The sequence below is a fragment of the Balaenoptera ricei genome, chromosome 13 (assembly GCF_028023285.1).
Source record: "Balaenoptera ricei isolate mBalRic1 chromosome 13, mBalRic1.hap2, whole genome shotgun sequence".
NCBI classification, from domain to species: Eukaryota; Metazoa; Chordata; class Mammalia; order Artiodactyla; family Balaenopteridae; genus Balaenoptera; species Balaenoptera ricei.
Genome location: NC_082651.1, coordinates 48,472,591 through 48,487,445, shown reverse-complemented (window position 1 = coordinate 48,487,445; position 14,855 = coordinate 48,472,591). Strand labels below are relative to the sequence as shown.

At 40.3% G+C, this 14,855-nt stretch overlaps 1 protein-coding gene across 4 annotated transcripts in view; it reads left to right on the top strand.

Moving 5' to 3' along the window:
• Window positions 1-14,855, top strand: part of UGP2 (UDP-glucose pyrophosphorylase 2) — a 56,909-nt gene that overhangs the window by 33,799 nt on the left and 8,255 nt on the right. For all 4 annotated transcript variants that reach the window (XM_059943229.1, XM_059943228.1, XM_059943227.1 and 1 more), the window contains exon 4: window positions 13,670-13,855. In XM_059943229.1, coding sequence (XP_059799212.1) covers window positions 13,670-13,855 — 186 coding nt within the window. The remainder of the gene's footprint in view (window positions 1-13,669; window positions 13,856-14,855) is intronic.

Sequence of the window (14,855 nt, the reverse complement as noted above, 5' to 3'; positions counted from 1 at the left end):
TTATGTTAGTTGTTTGTATTAATTTAATATGGAACCATCCTTTTATTTGTAATAATTGGTTGTTGGACTTTGAATTGCTATGATCCTTACCTTTATGTAACAAAAAGGCACAGTATTCAAGTTTGGCTGCCCTGAGAGGGCAATATGAGACTTAAGATGAAAATAAGTGATTTTTATGATTCTAGCTCCTGGTAATAGTTCTTTCTGAGATTTTTATTAAGGTCGACTTTAGTAACTGAGGTAGCAGATTGTAGTGAAGGATATTGTGCATGAGTTATTGGGTTGGTGCTGACGAGTGTAATTGTTTAGAAAGCAGTGTTGTTGCCAAGATTTCTGACTTTTTCTTTGAAAGGACCTGTTTACTTACTCCCTCTTACAAATTTTTGCTTTTGGACATGTGTGGACTCAGTGTATGAATAGGACAGTTGATTTCCTCTACCACTGGAAAACTTACCCTGTTTTCCTGTCTGTAAGGTCTAGTTGACATATAATTTAGAATAATTAAAATTAATTTAAAAAAAAACAAAGATGTGGGAGTTAATATCAGTAGCTGGCAAAATTAAAATATGTACTTGATTTGATAGTTTGTCTTGTGTTCTTATAATTTCTTAAGTGAGAGAAGACAAAAGAACTTTCTTAGGAAATGTACTTTTCCAGGCTTAGCTTATAATGTTTAGTATGTGATCGTTCTGTTTGTTTCCTATCACAGAGGGATCATTTTATAATTACTACACTAATATGGCCTGTAAAAATGATTTTTTATGCAGCGCAAAGTCTTAGATTTAGGTTTTCTTTATCAGAATTGTATATAATGTTTGCTAATTCAGTACTTTTTTTAAAAATTAAAATAATGGTGTTTGTAATCAGGTTTCTAATTAGTGATGACACCACTTTTGTTTGAAACTTAGTATTTAATAAGACAAGAAATAAGTTCCAGTGAATGGATTTCATTTATTAACAGCTGTTTGTTCCATTCATTTATTCACTTATTTACTCAACAAATATGTGAGTGCCGCTAATGAGCATGACACATAATTAAAGGTGATAGATATGGTAGGGGGAGTACCATATGGCAGTTACTGCCTTCCTGGAGATATGGAGCACTGAACAGACAATTTGGAGACAGTGTAATAATTACTGATAGAAGCTGGTAGTACCTGAAGCAAGAAGTGGGGGCTTCGTCAGACTCCCTCCTGGTCGTATGAGTGTCACAAAAAGCGATTTTGCTCTGTGGTTCTCTGACACCTTGACAGGGTGTATATGTGTACCTGCACATATACACCCACACAAAAGACTAACTTTTTAAAAAATTCTTTTAATTGTGGTAAAATACACATAACATAAAATCTACCATCTTGACCATTTTTAAGTGTACACTTCAGTAGGGTTAAATATATTCCCATTGTTGTGCAACCAATCTCCAGAACTTTTTCATCTTGCAAAACCAAAACTCTATACCCATTAAACAACAACTCCCATTTCCCTCTCCCCCAAGCTCGTGGCAACCACCATTCTGCTTTCTGTCGCTATGAATTTGACTACTCTAGGTACCTCATATGAGTAGATAAAAGACTTTTTAATCTTAGGTTTTCCTTCTGTTGTTTTGAAAATTGCTGAGTTCTGCTACCAACTACACATCCTTGGTTTTGCTTTCTTGGATGAATATGCGGGGATACAAAAGCCTGGGGGATTGTTCTGTGGCAGCATTGTTGCCAGCGGAACCACAAGCTGACACGGCCTGAGGGAGCGCCTGCTCTCTGGCCATGCTGAGAAGTCATCAGGTAGCATGGAGCCAGGTTAGGACGAGCAAAGTTTGGAAAGGCAGAGATATTATCAAAACGTGGGTTTTTCTCACCACAGAAGACCGTCTTAAACCAGGGTTTGGCAGACCTTTCCTGTAAAGGGTCAGATGATGAATATTTTAGGCTTTGTAGGCTGTGTAGTCTCTGTCATGATCGCTAACCTCAGCCGTGGTAGCATAAAAGCAGCCATAGATGATATGTAAATTAACGAGAGCGGCTGTGTTCCAGTAACACTCTGTGAAAACAGGTGGCAGATCTGACTATCCCACAGGCTATAGTTTGTTGACCTCTGTCTTCAACTATCCTCAAGCTACACATAACTGGAGAGAGACGGGGTGGAACCCATACCTGGGAGATCACTGAGCTGGTTTGTGACTTGGAGCAGAGAGAGAAATACAGTTTTATCAGATTTTTTTGCCGTATTTTATCAAATTTGTGCCATCTATTATAAGTTGTACCTTTTATGTACAACTAAGAAAAAAAAAGTGCAACCAATTAATTTTCAGATCCCGTTGGTTGTATGATGCATCCTGGTTTCAGAAATGTTAAAGTGTGGGGTGGGGTGGAGAGTGTGTCTGGATCAGTGATGTAGTGATAGCACAGCCAGCACCTGTCTTCTTACTGTGGGCCACACATTTTGCTTAGCACTTCACACATAGTGTCTCATTTATCCTCATAACAGATCAATGAAGTAGATGAAAAAGACTTTGAACAGAAAAATAATTTGCCATAATAAGCAGTGGAATCTAGGATCCAAACCCAGGCAGCCTGGCTTAAAGCCTGTGCTCTCAGCTACTTTACTATCCTGCCTCCTTCAGTTCTGGAGCAATCTTTTTATCAAATGATAAAATTCATGCTGGAATTGACGTAGTTTATTAAAATGATTTGAATCAGGTTATGGAGGAAACAGCAGCTACATCATTTCCCTTTAGCATGTCCTTGCAATTTCAGACATTTCTCAGGACAGCCAAAGTACTGGTTTTCATCCATTATATGCCTGCTGGTGCCCTCAAAGAGGAATTATTATTTATGAACCTCTTCTGGAAATATTTTTAAAATGATAAAGTTTCCAAGCCAAACAAAACTTGTGCTGGAAGAAAAGTCTTGGTGCTGTGTGCACAGTAGTATCTGTGATGCCAGCCAGCACTTCTGGTCCTGCTACTGCAGAGGAGAGTAAGCACCACATACACTGTAATTCATCCTCTTCTGCATCTGTGAGCGTTGCATCAAAGATGGTGCAATCCTGCATAAGTAAGGCAGACTTCGCTGAAGATGACCTTACTGACTTTTAAAGATACAGAAAATGTATGAGCCATTGAGTTCTCGAAGTTTTGGAGAATTCTGGTGTTCCTAGCACAAGCCTGCATTCAACTGACAGAGCAAGCTGTGAGAGCTTGCCTTGGAGGGAGTTGAGGTTTTTAGTACTCAGGATCATCAAATAGGAAAGTCAAAATTGAATGGCAGTTAAAGATGGCAGGCATCTCAAAGTCCATCTACAGTGTCAACTTCTAATTCAAGCCAAACAGAAGCCTTATTGAAATTCAGTTTGGAGAGTTAGTTTATTTTTTGCTTTATTTGCATATTAACTTTCACTGGGAAATAAACAGCGTCTCTTATAAAGATTATTTTTATATTCTGTGAATGAAATTTCCACAGTAGTGAAGTTTTGTTTTTTGGGGGGATGGCATTGCACTTTCCTGAAAGAGAGTCCATTAACGTCTGATTTTCACAAGTGACTGATAGCTCATAAAGCCTGAGAATCATTGCTCTGAACTGAAATGTGGAGGATGAAGAAAAGGCATTTGGTGAAGTGAGTTTGCATGAGGGGGAAAGTGCAGAGACTTACAAGCAAGAGATGTGGCACATGAGAGAGCCCAACGCTGCATGTCCCTGGAGAACAGTGTGTAGGGAGAGTAGGAGAACAGAGAGCAGAAGGAAAAAAGGGCCAAATCATTACGGACCTTGTATACCATGTCTTCTGTTTGGGATTCAATTCAGCTCCATTTAATAGTGAAACTCAAAATAATAGAGTAAGTGTAGAGAGACACAATCCAGAGCTAGTATGGCAACCTGGTGGTTATCAGGAACCTGCGCTTCTCCGTTTTGCCACTCTACTATTCTCAGCATATCTCCTTATGGTCCCCGGTGGCCACCTGAATGAACTCTAGTCATCGTGTCTTCGTTCCAAACAGCAGGAAGGGGGAAGAAGGGCACAACCCCTGCCCTTTCACAGAGACTTTCTGGAAATCTTTCAACTCACTTCCAGTTAATCACAGTGACCAGCACTTTGGCACAGATACCTGCAAGGGAAGCTGGAAATGTGGTCTTTTTTGGGGGATGGTGGTGTGCCCAGCTGACAAACAGGGTTCTGAAATGGAAGGGAAAAAATGATATTGGGCTAGGCAGCTAATGATCTCTGCCATGCCATGTCATTGCTTTGCTTTGTGAATGACGTAATCAGGAGAGAAACATCTTCAAATTTTATTTTCTAGAAGATCACCACCTGCAAGGTAGAGGGTGGATTGGAGGGAGGTTAGGAGACCATAGAGACCACTGCAGTAACATAGATGAGAGGTGAGTGGGATGCCGACTGTGACAACAGAGACAGTTTCCTGAGGCTGACAGGACTTGGTCATTGATCAGATGTGAGCAAGCTCTTGGCTTGGCAGTTGGGTGTGTCTTGGTGCCATAGAGACAGGAACAGATTGCTGGAAAGAGGAGGTCTACTAAGAAGGGGCTTGAAAAGGAACAGGAAGAAAGATGAGGAAAATAGAATGCGGTGTTTCAGAAGTCAAGGAGAATAGAGCATTTCAAGATCTAGGGAGTGGTCAATTGTGTCAAATGCAGCTGAGAGCACAGTTAGAGAAGTACTGATGTTATGGATAGGATTTAGCAATTAGAAGGATGTTGATGACCTTGGTAAGAGCAGTTCATTGAACTATGGAGAAAACCAGATTGCAGCAGGTGAGCGAGTGAAAGGGAGGTGAGGAAGTAGAGGTGAGTACAGCAACTTTTTCAAGAAGCTTTGCCTTTAAGAAGATGGAGAAAAAAGGGATGTGAGTATGGAAAGGGGTGAGTGAGTGTATGCATTGCTGTTTTCTTTGTTTTTTAGATGTCAAATATTTGAATTTGTTCATGCTGATGGAAAGGAATAGAGAGGGAGAGGTTGATGCTGGGACTGGGAGATTGATGAAACGGGGATCTTGAGATGGGCACTGGCAGAGAGATTGCCTTAGGGTGGGGGACAGGTCTTCCTGTGACGAGAAGGAAGGGGAAGCAGCAAAGGTGGAGATGCAGGGAGGTCCCGAGGATCTGATCTGGTGTCAGAAGGTCGAGGGCATTCCCATAGAGGATGGCTTTAGTTGCTCTATGAATAGCAGTTGAGCGTATCTTGGTGGCCGAGGGGTTGTTGGCAAGGGTGTTGGTGGAGCGTGTGATAATGTACATGATTTGCCAGCTTTTCCTGAATGAGAAAACAAATCTCTGGATTAGGTATGATTTTTCTGTCATTAAATTAATTGCTAGGAGCTTTCAAATGACCCAGATTTTGGTCATTACATTTAGAAATGTGAAGTGAAGAGACAATGTGAGAAAGTACCTAGCACAGGCCTTGGTACACAAAGGCTGTGCAGTGAGGGTTTGGTGAATAAGCTGATGTTCTTGGAACACTTCCTGTACATATGGAGCGTCATTTCAAACTCTTTTTTACTGTTACACAGCTCTTTTCTTTCAGGCAAACTTGCTTCTGTTGAAAAAAAAAATTTCGGATTGCAATAATCACACCCTTGTGAACCATATAACAGGGCAGCACTGTTAGCTTGTCTGGCACCGTCTCCAGGAATAGCACGAATATGCTACCAAGAACCAGGTTAGACTGTTGCTAATGGGAACATGTCTCCATGACAGTGTGATGAATTCAGCTTTTCTGATAACTGGAAAGTAAGTTGTGAGCAGACTTGGCAAGATACAGATCACGTTAGACAGTTTTTAAACAATCTTTTTAAAAATCTTTCGATTTCTACAGAAAAACTAGATTGACATCCTAGAGGGAAGAATGTTGTTTAAAGTATGTTCTTTCATAGATTGCCAACTACTTTCTTTTGTTCATTCCCCAGAGGAAGTTGGGTGTTTGACCCATTCTTTTCTCCCAGTGAGAAGAGAACACGAGTGGCCTCGTCTCCGCTGCGCATTTTGAGGGAGTCTCACGCGGTTTGCCCCACCTCACCTGTAGGGGTTGCCCTGCTGTATATTTACGTGCAGCAGAGGTCTTCTTAGAATACTGAATTCTATTCATGTCTGAATAGAGACATGAAAGAGAAACAGGGTGATTAGGATTGAAAGCACAAAGATAGCACTAGTGACTGACTAAAGTGATTCAATCAGAGTAACATCAAGGCCACATCCGGCAGTGCATGGTACTCCCTGTTGTCTCCCAGCACCTTCCGTCTTTGCCTGAGTGGATGTCTTTGTGCATTCTCCTGGGGGAGCTGAGAAGGAGAAAGTGGAGCACAAGTCTCATAATGTTTCGTTGACTAGGTGTGTCCAGCATAACTTCAGCTGTTGCCAAGCAACCTTCTAACACAGGTCCCCTTGGCTTGTGGAAATAAACCGAGCTCTGTGGGATCGCTTGGTGAGGTCCCTGGTGGAGGGTGTGTAGCGTTCTCTGTAGCATCACCAACAGAGAGAACTTGTGTTGGCGTGTCGGGTGATTTGTGTGATGGAAAGCTGAGCTTACCACCTAATTTAACCTGTAATAAGCTGTAAACCAAAAGTGTCCTGGCTTCCTGGACTCACACAGTCGGTGCCTTTCTGTGTGTCTGTGCCTGCGTATGGGAGTGTTGTGGGTATAAGTCGAAACCTAAGTAAAAGTGGAGGCTTCGAACAGCAACACTAACTTGATGACTCTGGACATCTTTCCCCTGGCTGTACCTTGTTACTTCACACCTTGTGACTTCTTCCCTTTCTCTCCATAGTCCTTTTCTTGTTAACAGTCAGTTCCTCAGTGGTACTGGTATTTAATTAGCTGCTTTTAAGAATTAGCAAGACAAGTAGGTGTTACTGAAAGCACCACCTAAAGAACCATGGTTCCTTGACATTTGTAGGGTGACTCCCTGCCCACTTAACTTGGGGTACAAAGTTCTAAATATGGCACTTCACAGAGAATTCTGGGCCCTAACCTGAATGGTAAACAAGTCTTTCTACTTGTGAGTTGCCTGGGCCTGTACCCAAAAGTCTTCATTAGCTCGGTTTTGGAATTTAGTGTTATGCTTGGATCAGCTTGTTTTATTTCACTCCAAATATTTGAAAAGTAATTCAGAAGTACATTTTAAATTTAAACTCAAGTTCTTAAGATACCAGTCTTGGGAAGATTTGAATTAAAACTAAAAGTATCCTTAATATACCTTTTGGCTGAAGGCCAAATGGCCTAGTGTTAAAATCATTATGAGGCTGAGATCTTTTATTTATCACCATTATAGAATAAATTTTGGGGATACAAGAAAAAATTTGTTTAGCCTCCGTAGACTCAGTCATAAGGAATTGTCTTTTTTTTTTTTTTTTTTTTAAGTATTTGTTTATTTATTTATTTATGGCTGTGTTGGGTCTTCGTTTCTGTGCGAGGGCTTTCTCTAGTTGTGGCAAGCGGGGACCACTCCTCATCGCGGTGCGGGGGCCTCTCACTATCGCGGCCTCTCCCTTTGCGGAGCACAGGCTCCAGACGCGCAGGCTCAGTAATTGTGGCTCACGGGCCCAGCTGCTCCGCGGCACGTGGGATCTTCCCAGACCAGGGCTCGAACCCATGTCCCCTGCATTGGCAGGCAGACTCTCAACCACTGCACCGCCAGGGAAGTCCAGGAATTGTCTTCTTAAAAGCATTCTAGTAAAATGCATGCTTTGAAGATTGATTAGTGAGAGCAAAACATATTTTTTCTCTAAATACTTTATATTCTTTATGGTATGTGGATCAAAGATGTTTTATCATGAACATACATGACTTTGGAGGGTTTTTTTCTCCTGGTGAAACTTTAAGGCAACAAGGTTGACATTTGGTTTTTAATTCATCTGCACAGGAGGTGAAAAATCCCTATTAGTACTTTTTCTAAAAATGGTTCCTAAATCTCACTTTGTTTAATGCTGTGAGTGTTAGTATACCAAACAGTTCTTCAAAGAGTAGAATTAAGATATAATCCAGTTTACATTATTCTGCCTGATATTATTATTTAAATTTGTGTAAACATTTGTTGGCTCAAAAAGGAAATTATATTCTTCCTAAAGATATCTAATATACTCAAATGTTGTGTTTATGTGTTTGGTTGAATGTCTTGTGATGTGATGTCAGCGTCATTAAAGTAAAAAAAAAAGATTGTATTGAACAAAGAAGGATTTTGGCAGAGTTTTATTAAAACAAATTGAAACATGACTCTCATCCCTCAGTTGATTTTTTTTTTTTTTTAACAGACCATCTAGAACTGCACATGCCACTAGCCATGTGTGTTGATTTACATTTAATATTAAATAAAACTTCAGTTCCTCAGCTGCATTTAGCACTGTCTGGAGAATGACAGTGAAAAAAATGCCATCCTATTGATCTTTTGACTACATACTTAAATTTCTTTTTACATTGTTTACATTTTTGTAAAGTTTTTGCCTTGAAATGACAGGCTGCCCATCCCTCAGAGATACTAGTAAAATCACAACTCGGGTGTTGAGCAGTGTCTGAAACCCCAAGCCCTGCCATTCTGTCCTGTTTTCACATGGATCCGAAAGATCAGCGTTTTCTTAGATTTATACTTTTAGAACTGTGGTTACACCTGTAATGTTCTTTTCATTCTTTTAATTCAAAGTTAAGAGAGTATTGTTATGTTCATTAAATTCAAATAAAGAGAATCCATTTTCTGATTTACTAAACTAAGACTTCAGAACATGTATTCTATTCCAGTTTTAATACCTGCAAATGGAATAAATAAGTTATATATATAGGCTCAATTTGCCATAGAATTTGCCAACCTGTACCTGTATTCCAGTTCTTCATATCAATCCTGCCTTCTCTCAGATCTGTTGCATACACACACATCAACTTTGTTAAATAAAAACATGTTTCTGGAAAAACCTGCATTAATTTGGAATCTCCTCAAACATATAAGCCACTTTAAAAAAAGAATGCTAAATAAACCTTGAGGACATTGTGCTAAGTGAAATAAGTCAGTCACAAAAAGACAAATATTGTATGATTCTACTTGTCTGAGGCACCCAGAGTAGTCAAACTCATGGAGACAGAAAGTAGAAGGGTGATCGCCAGGGGCTGGGGACAGGAGGGAGTGGGGAGTTGTTTTCTAATGAGTATAGCTCCAGTTTTGCAAGATGAAAGAGTTCTGGAGATTGGCTGCACAATAATGTGAATGTACTCAATACTACTCAACCGTACACTTAAAAATGGTTAAGATGGCAAATTTTATGCTGTGCATATTTACTACAGTTTTAAAAAAAAGAATGTTATAAAGCTGGTTCTCCGACTTAAGGTTTTCTTTGAGAGTGTCTTGGCTCTTCCTGGCCCTTTGTGTTTTCATACATACATTAAATTGGCTTGTCAGTTACCACACAAAAAACTCTTGAGATTTTTATTAGGATTGCATTGATCAGTTTGGGGAGAATTAACATCTTTACATTAGCAAGTCTTCTAATTACGAACATGATAAATCCCTGAATTTAGTTAAGTCTTTTACTTTTTCTCAAAAATGTGTTCCGTGAATAATCTTACGTATCTTTTGTTAGATTTACTGCTAGATATTTGCTATTTGCTATTTTTGATGGTTTTATTATAAAAGATACCTTTTAAATCAATTTTATTTTCTAATTTTTTTACATATAGAAGCAGTTAATTTTTTACCACCTTTAAACATTTTAAAGCATACAATTCAGTATTGTTAAGTACATTCATATTGTTGTGCAACCAACCTCCGTTAACTCTTTGATCTTGCAAAGCTAAAACTCTCAACCCAATAAACAGCAACTCCCCTTTCCTGGTAACCACCCTGCTACTTTCTGTCTCTATGAATCTGACTGTTATAGGTGCCTCATGTAAGTAGAATCATACAAGTATTTGTCTTTTTGTGTCTGGCTTATTTCACTTAATATAATGTCTTCAAGGTTCATCCATGTTGTAGTATGTATCAGAACTTCCTTCCTTTTTAAGGCTGAAAAATATTCCATGTGTGTATATACCACATTTTTTGTAATCCATTCATCTGTTGATGGACATTTGAGTTGCTTCCATTTTTGGCTATCGTGACTACTGCTGCTAAGAAGGTGAGTATACAAATATCTCTTGAGAGTCTGCCTTCAATTCTTCGGCGATATACCCAGAAGTGGAATTGCTGGATCATATGATAACTCTATTTTTAATTTCTTAGGAACCACCATATTTTTTTCCTTAACAGGTACACCATTTTACATTCCCACCAACAGTGCACAAGGGCTCCAAAACCAGTGGCTTTTTTTTTTTAAATTTTTGGCTGCGTTGTATCTTTGTTACTGTGCGCGGGCTTTCTTTAGTTGCGGCGAGCGGGGGCTACTCTTTTTTTTTTTTTTTAAATATTTATTTATTTATTTATTTATGGCTGTGTTGGGTCTTCGTTTCTGTGCGAGGGCTTTCTCTGGTTGTGGCAAGCGGGGGCCACTCCTCATCGCGGTGCGCAGGCCTCTCACTATCGCGGCCTATCTTGTTGCGGAGCACAGGCTCCAGACGCGCAGGCTCAGTAATTGTGGCTCACGGGCCCAGTTGCTCCGCGGCATGTGGGATCTTCCCAGACCAGGGCTCGAACCCGTGTCCCCTGCATTGGCAGGCAGATTCTCAACCACTGCGGCACCAGGGAAGCCCCCGGGGGCTACTCTTTGTAGCAGTGCGCGGGCTTCTCATTGCAGTGGCTTCTCTTGTTGCAGAGCACAGGCTCTAGGCGCACGGGCTTCAGTAGTTGTGGCACATGGGCTCAGCAGTTGTGGCTCACTGGCTCTAGAGCTCAGGCTCAGTAGTTGTGGCGCACAGGCTTAGTTGCTCCGTGGCATGTGGGATCTTCCTGGACCAGGGCTCGAACCCATGTCCCCTGCATTGGCAGGCAGATTCTTAACAACTGCTCCACCAGGGAAGTCCCTAAAAGCAGTGTTATTTGTTGTTTTTTTTTAATACTGACCATGTATCTTCAATGTTGCTATGCTCACATTATCCTAACAATTTATTTTGTGAGGTCTTTGGATTTTTCTACATGTAAAATCATATCATCTGTGAATAATGACAATTTTGTCTCTCAATGGTTACGTAAACTGAATACATGGCAGTGAAAAGTGAATGTATTACAGCTGCATGCATTAATGTGAATAATTCTTAAAACATAACATTGAATTAAAGAAGCAAGTCACAAGAGGATACTTTATAGTATGATTCAACTTATTTAAAAGTTTAGAGACAAAATTAAGTAAAATATTGTTATCATTATGAATGCATACATAGGTGGTAAAACTACAGGGAGTCAAAATCAAGGTGGTTGTTACCACTAGGGGTGGAAGAGGAATATGATCAGGGACAGATGCATGCAGGCTTTTACGCTATGGCAGTATTCTTTTTAAATTTAGGTTATTCTTTCTACCATATATGTATATTTTATAAACTTTTTGTATGTGTGATATTTCACAATGAAAGTATTTTTAGGTGAAATTGGAAAACAGGCCTGTCTCACCATATGTAGAAAAAATAATTTGCTTCTATGTATTCTATTTTTTTTAAAAGTGTATTCAAAGAAACATTAAATAGGTAAAAATATTTCCGTACTAAAACAGTTTTACCTAAAATGAATACATGTACTAGGGGTTTTCAGTTAAATTGATTTTCACACCCTTGTGAGGCTTCTGTAAATATCAAACTCTTTTCTGGGAAGTCAGAAGCAACTGCTAGGGACTTGCCTGGTGGTGCAGTGGTTAAGAAGCCGCCTGCCAATGCAGGGCACACGGGTTCGAACCCTGGTCCAGGAGGATCCCACATGCAGCGGAGCAACTAAGCCCGTGCGCCACAACTACTGAGCCTATGCTCTAGAGTCCATGAGCCACAGCTACTGAGCCCCGTGCACCGCAACTACTGAGCCCACGTGCTGCAACTACTGAAGCCTGTGTGCCTAGAGCCCATGCTCCACAACAAGAGAAGCCACCGCGATGAGAAGCCCGTGCACCGCAACGAAGAGTAGCCCCCACTCGCCGCAACTAGAGAAAGCCCACACGCAGCAACGAAGACCCAACACAGCCAATAAATAAATAAATAAAATTTAAAAAAAAAAGTAACTGCTAAATGGAAATGGAAATTCTTGGCTTTTAAAAGATAATCGGAGGGCTTCCCTGGTGGCGCAGTGGTTGAGAATCTGCCTGCCAATGCAGGGGACACGGGTTCGAGCCCTGGTCTGGGAAGATCACGCATGCCGCGGAGCAACTAAGCCCGTGCACCACAACTACTGAGCCTGCGCGTCTGGAGCTTGTGCTCCGCAGCAAGAGAGGCCGCGACAGTGAGAGGCCCGCGCACCGCGATGAAGAGTGGCCCCTGCTTGCCGCAACTAGAGAAAGCCCTCGCACAGAAACGAAGACCCAACACAGCCAAAAATAAATATAAATAAATAAATTAAAAAAAAAAAGATAATTGGAAAATAATTGGCTTGGTCCCATTTGCTAATAACTCTTTTGAGTAGATATAATGTGCCTAAGAAATTCTCAGTAATAGATACTTGAAGTGTATGGCCAGGAATCCACATTTGACATGTATGTATTTTTGACCAAGTATACAGGGATTTTTGCCTTCACGGCCTAATCACTGAAATGTGAGCCCATCAACTCCTTTTCCAGTCATAGACTTTATTCATCATACACACACACCATCACACACACCTACATGTAGTAGGACATGAAAACAGCAAAGTGTATGATAGGGTTTTATTTTTTCAGTCCCCTCAAGTGTTATCTATCCTCCACCATCATGTAACCAAAGAGTACATTTGATGACCTATTTCATTAAAGAAAAATAACAACAAATGTTCTTCTGTAAATGGATAGAAAATATACTGTGATCTTTTTAAAAGCTTTCGTTCTTGTTATAAGATGTTTAGACTTGCTTGTGCCCCTTCTTTAAACAGAAGAATTTGAGCTTCCACTGTGTCATTGTTCCTTCCCTGTGAGGGATAAATTGAAGATGAAGGTTCTGTGCTCATTTCGAACTTGTTTTACTGTTTACACAGCTCATTTTCTTTCAGGCAAACTTGCTTTTGTTAAAAAAAAAAAAAAAAAAAGACTTTCAGATTGCAATAATCACACCCTTGTGAACCATAATAGAGCAGGTACTGTTAGCTTGTTTTGAGTATTTGGCACTGTCTCCAGGAATAGCATGAATATATTACTAAGAACTGTGTGATCGTATATATACTTCTCCAGAACTGAAGTAGATTCATAGTGTACCAGAAATAGTCACAGATTTGATGAGTTTTGTGCACCCTATTTGCTATGTTGATGCAAATTGAGAATTCTGAGTTTTTGAAGGTAGTCCAAGAGACTTGGGTGTTCTCACCAGCCAGACAGATATTTGTAGACTGTAACTTTTCCCCCTCTTGTACTCCATTGTACTGTAAATGAACCGCTGAACTACTTCTGTGTGCAAGGGAAGTTGCCAATGAGAACTTGATTTTGAACCAGAAGGGCCCTAGACATTAAAGGAAATGTAGTTGAAACTTTCCACAGAGAAAGCAGACCTCTTTAGGGAAGCATGGAAATAACCTTGGTATTGATTTGGTTTTAACCTTTTATAAAGCTGTTTGAATTATTCTATAATTTTTTTTAAATTTCAGATTCAACCCTATGAGAAGATAAAGGCCAGGGGCTTACCTGATAACATATCTTCTGTGCTGAACAAGCTGGTGGTGGTGAAACTCAATGGTGGTTTGGGAACCAGCATGGGCTGCAAAGGCCCTAAGAGTCTGATTGGTGTGAGGAATGAGAATACCTTTCTGGATCTGACCGTTCAGCAAATCGAAGTGAGTAGTAGCTGTTAGCCTTTCTCATGAGCTAACAAAATCATTTTTAGTTTTTAGGGTATTGTAAATGTTACCTTATAAAATAACAGATGTGGATTTGAACTAGTCAAGGAGCTTGCTATCTTTAGTCTCTTTATTAGTGTATAAAAAAGGTTTGGTGTTCTAAGAGCAAAGCCTTAGGGTGATGTAAAAGCTTTTGATCTTTAAATAGCATTTGTGGTGCTGAAGTCTCTGGATCTCTTCGGATTCTCCTTTGATCTCCCCACCTCTCTCCCCCCTTTCTGTCTAGTAGCCTTCATTACAGCTGGGATGATCTGGCTTTATTAACCCCTTTTGGGAGGCTGGGGAGAATTTCATGTATCTGGTTGGGCACCGTGGATGCTAAGGACCGTTGTTGGCTTCTCTCTTGATCATAGTCCCTAAAGTCATTAATCATAGACCATAAGCTCTGCAGGGGCAGTGGCCCTATCTTTTCCATCTCTTTATCCCTAGTGTCTCATACGGTGCCATCAACCACAATAATAATAGCAGTAGCAGTGGCTAACATTTATCCAGCACTTACCGTACACCAAGTGTTATTCTGAGCTCTTTACATGAATTGACTCATTTGTTCCTCTCCACAACTCTGTGAGATAAGCACTATTATCATCCCCATTTTACAGATGAGGAAACGAAGACACAGAGAGGTTGATTTACTTGCCCAAGGTTCCCTAGCTAGTTAGTAAGTGCAGAATCAAACTCTGAACACAGGACAGTCTGACTTCTAATATCCTATTTTCTTCTCACTCTGTTGCCTCTTAGCTCTTCCTAGAGATGGAACAGATTTCAGTTGGGGTAAAATTACAATTCTTAACATGAATCCTGAGAATAGGGAGACCTGTCTTTGTAACATTTGTACTTTCATCTCCACAGTGCTTTGGACACAGAGTAAATGCTTAGTCTGTGTTTGCCCATCCAGCAAGGCCATAGGGCATTGTGGCTGGGCACACAGCTGCAGAGT